Source organism: Quercus lobata, chromosome 2, assembly GCF_001633185.2.
Source record: "Quercus lobata isolate SW786 chromosome 2, ValleyOak3.0 Primary Assembly, whole genome shotgun sequence".
Lineage (NCBI taxonomy): Eukaryota > Viridiplantae > Streptophyta > Magnoliopsida > Fagales > Fagaceae > Quercus > Quercus lobata.
The window spans coordinates 965612-971661 of record NC_044905.1 but is presented as its reverse complement, the minus strand read 5'-3'; the positions used below and the strand labels follow the sequence as shown (position 1 = coordinate 971661).

The following is a 6050-nucleotide window of genomic DNA, read 5'->3' as shown; positions in this document are numbered from 1 at the left end:
GAAATTATATATCTATCCGAAAAAATAAATGAATAAAAAGAAAGAAGAAGATGATGAAGATTCTTCTTCTTTTTTTTAATGAACAAAAAAAAGTTCATACGGTATGATATCATTGTCTTAGCTCACTTAAACCTGAATTCTATAGTGTGAGATCATCGAAATTGCTTGGAACTATCTATGTGAGTACGCATTTTAAACCGAAATGCCACAACTCGAACCACAACCCTCAGACTTGCAAGGGTAATGGTTCAAGGGACTCTTACCATCAGGTTACCACCCTTTGGTAGAATGATGAAGATTCATTTGGTGAAGGCGAAACTGTGAGCTAACATGCGCCCATCAAAGTTCACAAAAAATTGGTGAAAAGCTACTTCAAGATAGAAACATTAAACCTTGAAGTGTCTTGCTAGCTAGCTTAGGTTGCGTTGTACAAAGATCATTTACTAAACTATAGAAAGAAACATATATATATATATATATATATTATTCCCAAATTAGTGAATAAGCACCCGGGTTTCTTACAAAATTGTGTGTGTGAAAATATGAACCATATTGATCCCCCGATAATTGAGAGAGCCTGTTGATAACCATATCAAGAGAATGCTAGCTCTTGGTAGTTACTTTTTATTTCTCAGAACTAGTATATATATAATATATAATCATTAATAATAATAATAATAAATGAAACTGTCAGTTTGCTGAAGGTGCACTCATGCATGCCATGATGCACCCATGAATACTATGTGATGACACGTACGGACTGACACAAATTTTGAGCTTGTCATTGCATTCATTTTTTAGGTGCCAACCTATACCACAGATCTCTTTAAAGATTACTTTCCATACTGCAATATTTATTAGGCATGACATAATACCAAGTCACTACACCCTTTTTTTTTCTCTCAAAAAGTCTCTTCACTATAGTATATAACGTGAAGAGGCACCACGGAGATTTAATTTCTTAGATTTTTCCAAGATACTAAATTGAATATATGCATAGCAACAAATAAATAAAAAAAGAACTTGGATTTCAGCATACTATATATATATATATATATATATAAGCATATGAATGACCTCAACCCCAAAAACAACAAAATTGCAATATATATGCACACAAAATAAAAAGCTTAAATTTCACACTTTCTGTATTATTCAGCACATTAATTTGGATGTACAAGAATAACAACAAATGGGAGTAGGTGTAATTAACTGAAATAATTCAAAACTTTGGGTAAATTAAGTGAAATATTCTTGAATGTGAAAACTTCATAGATCTCTTGATTCTGTTCATGAATAATTGGATATTTCGTGAAATGATGTATAAGAATAATCAGGTGAATTGTATGCATGGTAATGAGGTCATGATTCGAAAGAAGCAAAAGCAAAAAAGAAAGGAAGGGTATTTGCAATAATTAGAGGAATTTTGTCAGAATTGTCTTTTTATTTATTTTTGACAGAATCACTCATTCATCACTCTCACTCTCACTCTCACTCTCACTCTCACAGTCACCGCTCATCTGTTTTTTTCACAAAGTTAAGACTCAACTCAACAAAAATGCTGTACCCAAAACCCACCCTTTCGCTAGAACCTACTACTTGGGGAGCAAGATCCACAAAATTTTAACGGTCATGATCGTCTTATGATTGGTACTCGGTCCCACCAAACCAAAAAAAAAACCCAATTTCTTTTAAATTAATTATATATCACCACTTAACAACTGTTACTGATGCGAGCAGAGGTCAGCCACGAGGCACACAAAGCTGATCAACGGCTGTGATTTCATAACCAGTGGTCTAGAGGGCCCACACCGATCTAATCAAAGTGTAATTTTTTATTATAATTGTTTACCCAACTCGGTAAACGAACAAAAACGGTGAATCCCAAAGAGACGTGTATTCTCAAGCATACATATTTCACACATACACGTGTTGCATTCCCACTAGCGAGTATCACCCACGAGAAGGTATCTGAGAACCATACTCGCACATATTCTTCTACTTCTATACTATTATTATATAGTACAAAATGGAATTTAAAATGAACCCCAAAAAAAAAAAAAAAAAAAAATTATTTCCTAAAACTAACAAGAACAATAATAATAACATAATAATATTTATAAGGATCAATAACAAGGGAAGAGGTCTACTAGGACCAAAATTACATATTGGTTTTGGAGAATTGGACAGTACAAGAGAAGCATAAAGATTGTACTTTTGTAGCTATGTTGTTTGGCTACAACTAATATGAACTATTGAAGAACCACGAGGTTGTTGTCTAGCTACAACTAGATAGAAAGATTATTATTATTATTATTATTTTTACTACTAATAATAATAGGAATAGGAATAAGATAAGTAATATATGGGCGGTGTGTCATACCCAGAGAGCACCAACTTGGACGAGCTTAGTGACGAGTTGGCCACTGAGGTGGAGAGCAACGAGTGACTCAAGGCCACCGATGCAAGTGCCACCAATGAAGACAGAAGGGGCAGCTGGGTTACGAGGTTGTGGCGAGCCGGAATCAGAGTCATCGGAGGGTAGAGCTGCGATCTCATGGTCATCTAATTCGATAACGGTAGGGTGGACCCCGATGGTGGCTAGCAACTTCTTCATCACGTGGCACATGCAACATGAGGATCGGCTAAAGATAATCACTGGGTGCTCCGATATCAGCCTCCTGATCCTTGCCTCTGCTGATTCCGCCACGTCGATCGATAGCATAGATGATGATGATGAAGATGGTGGTGGTGGTTGGGGTCCTCCTCCTCCTCCTCCTCCTCCTGATGATGATGGTGATGATAGGCTTGTCAGGTCGAGCCTCACGATGTCGTCTGAGCAACGCCGTAGCCCTTGCATCACCGGATGTGTCTATGTATGTATTGGAAAGAAACAAAGAGAAAGAGTTTGAGAGAGAGAGAGAGAGAGAGAGAGAGAGTGTTGATGTCAACGGAAGCAAGTGAGGGGTGTGTGTGTAAGTGTGGGGGGAGTTTTATAAAAGAGAGGAGGGTGTGGTATGGTTGCTTACATCACAATGTACTGTGACATACTACTGTATTACTCCTCCTACTTAGCTTCTTTTAAGAATCAAACCCCTCTTTCATTACAACCCCCACGCGCCAACTCTTGTGTGCGTCTCTTTCTTTCTTTATGCGCAAATTGAATCATTGACGGTATCTAATAATGTTGGTGCGATTTTGGTCCATTTTTATCACAGCACTGCATGATACGATTCGATGCCTCAACTTTGTGGACATATAGTTTGGTGGGATTGGCTCAGCCCAAAACTAGCTTTTAGTTTGTTTTAGGTTGGTTTTTCTTTATTTTAAGCTAATTAAAAGTAGTCTAACAAGTTTTTAAGTGTGAAATGACTTATTTTTTATTTTACCGACACTTTTGATGTTGTGCAATGACTCCATTTTGCAGGCAATTTTGGTCGGTTTAGATGCAATTGTGCAATTTGATTAATACCCATATCATCGTAAAAATTCTAGTGACACATTTTATCACAACTAATACACATATCAAGTAATGATTGAAGTAATATTCATAAGTATTAGTGATAGTCCTTATCTGTAAGTGATGTAATCCAATCACACATTGACAAATGAATAAATTGTGTTAGTGTATGCAAGAATGTGTATCATTGTAGGTTTGGCTTATGTTTGGTGTATTGAAGTATCAGATATGATACGAACGTAATACATGTTTAAAATTGATCACATATTATTATTATAGTATGTTTAATACTCCAATGCAATGGACAAAGGCCTTTCTCCATATGGTATACCAAGAAAACAAAATAATATTGAGAATATTGTTGGTTTCGGCAAAATTCATTCTTTAGAGAAGATTTCTTGTATTTTTATAATGTTTGGTGTGACAAAAAAAATCAGATAATAAAATACGGAGTATATTTTTTGTGGTGAACTCTTTAACATTACATATTCAATAAACTATTACAATTTTTTTAATTCATTTTTAAGGTTACAACCAAATATAGGAAAATAAATTACTTTTCCGAAAATTATTTTACAGAAAATGTTTAAAAACAAAGAAAGCATCATCTAGTGAATAATAAGGTGGGCTAAGTCTAAAACCGAATCTTGTATTACTATTTCAAGTTTGAAGTTTCAAACTTACTAGAGGAGTATAGTTTATTACTAACTTACTAGAGGAGTGTGGTTTATTACTAGCTAGTAGGTGTTACTATGTATGCTAGGCTTTTTTGATTAATTTTCTCGATCGGAGTTCTAGAAGCCATAATATGAATGCGGAACTAAATCCGTCCCTTTTCATTTTTTTCGTTCTTTTTGGAGCAATGAAGTCGATTGATATGCTGGCTTGAATGACAATTGACATATGTGAAGTGGTACGTGTAAAATATCATAGAAAACGACACGACTTTGTTTAATGAAAAATGTCCAGCCGTGACCATTTTGTTGAAGTTCAACAGTTCAATTCGCTAACTTGTTTTTAAATTTAATAAGTTTTTCCCTAAAATGTTTTTGGAATATTTTTTTTACTGAATAAAATCATTTCTTCAATACCAATACCTACCTTCAATCAAGGGTTAAAATCATTTAGAGTTCTTAAAGTAACTACATTTTTTATTTATTTCAAATTTGATGGATAAGATTTAAAAAAATCTATAATAGAGTTACCAAAATTTTAAAACACCCTAATCCCTAAATGAAACTCCATCACCTTATTAATTGGAAATGCCCTTTTTTCATCCTTTCCCGGCAAATATAGCATGCTAAAAATAAGTTGATAATACTATAACAGAATGATTGGCCTTCAACATATGTAAAGCCTAGGGCTCGAACTCTTGATCTTCTTGTGTTTTTACCCATAAAGGGCAACATAAGAAAAACCAATTTCATTATGATTATTGAAGTGAAGGCATAAGTAAAAATACTACAAGATACCAGTTGAGTTACAAAATTCTTGATTTATACTTCAATAATAACAACAATAGAAAATAGAGGAATTGAGATGCCATTATATTGTACCCTTTATTTGTACTAGAAACTTTTAAGTTAAAAAGAACCTTAAAATTTGATTAGACTAAGACAGCAATAATCAATGGGTTGGATATAAATCCTCATCAAACAAGTTAGGAATGAATTTGATTTCGATTGAAGAGCAATGCTATATAGACTAAAAAATTTCACAATATTTCTCACAATAATTGAGTTGATAATTTTCTTTTCTAATTTTTATATGAATCCATTATTAATATCATTTTTTTACTTACCACTAACGTGAAATTTGAACCATTAGAGCATCACCATCGGGTGTGCTAAATGTGTTAAATGCTATAATATTTGGTATTTGGCACACCAAACACCAAAAACAGAGCATCATCAGGTGTGTTATATGTGCCAACATTTTGAGACATGCTACAGTACGCTCTCAAATATGAGAGCGTACGGACGAGAATGCCAAAATTTTTATGCTTATTTTATTTAGTTTTCCTCTCTCCTCCCAACACAGCTCTCCGTGGACAACAACTTCAAAGTCTCCCAAGGCGCGCTCCAAGCTCTGGACTCCACCGCCGTGCTCTCCTGCGACCACTTCAAGCTCCACTTCAACACCGTCCTCATCCCCTCCATTGTCGAGCGCCTTGGCGACACCAAACAGCCCATTCGCAACGTCGCCCGGCGGTTCCTCCTCATGCTCATGCAGGTCTCTTCTCCATCCACGACTCCTCACTTATGCTTGGAGTCACAAGAGCTGGGTTTGATGGATCTCCCACCTCTGACGCTTTTGGGTTCTTTGATTTGGGATGGGTTTGATGGGTCTCCCACTCCGACGCATCACTCCCACAAGAGCTGGGTTTGACGCTTTTGAGTTTTTTTTTTTTTTAATGATATTTTAATGTGATGTATATATTATTTTAATGTATAAGATTGAAGAATAGAACATCTGATAAATAGAATATTATAAAATAATGTGTTAAAATGATAAGTTTTTAATGTGTTAAAATGACATTTTTTATAAGAGAGCTTATTAGAATGCTCTTATTACAAATATATGGCCTATT

At 34.9% G+C, this 6050-nt stretch overlaps 1 protein-coding gene across 1 annotated transcript; it reads right to left on the bottom strand.

Annotated features, from left to right (window-relative positions):
* Window positions 1-2085: 2085 nt before the first annotated feature.
* On the bottom strand, window positions 2086-3020 carry LOC115977889 (glutaredoxin-C6). The gene has a single exon (XM_031099916.1). It carries the CDS (start codon window positions 2858-2860, stop codon window positions 2378-2380), a length of 483 nt encoding a protein of 160 aa, XP_030955776.1. The 5' UTR covers window positions 2861-3020; the 3' UTR covers window positions 2086-2377.
* Between the last annotated feature and the right edge of the window lie 3030 nt (window positions 3021-6050).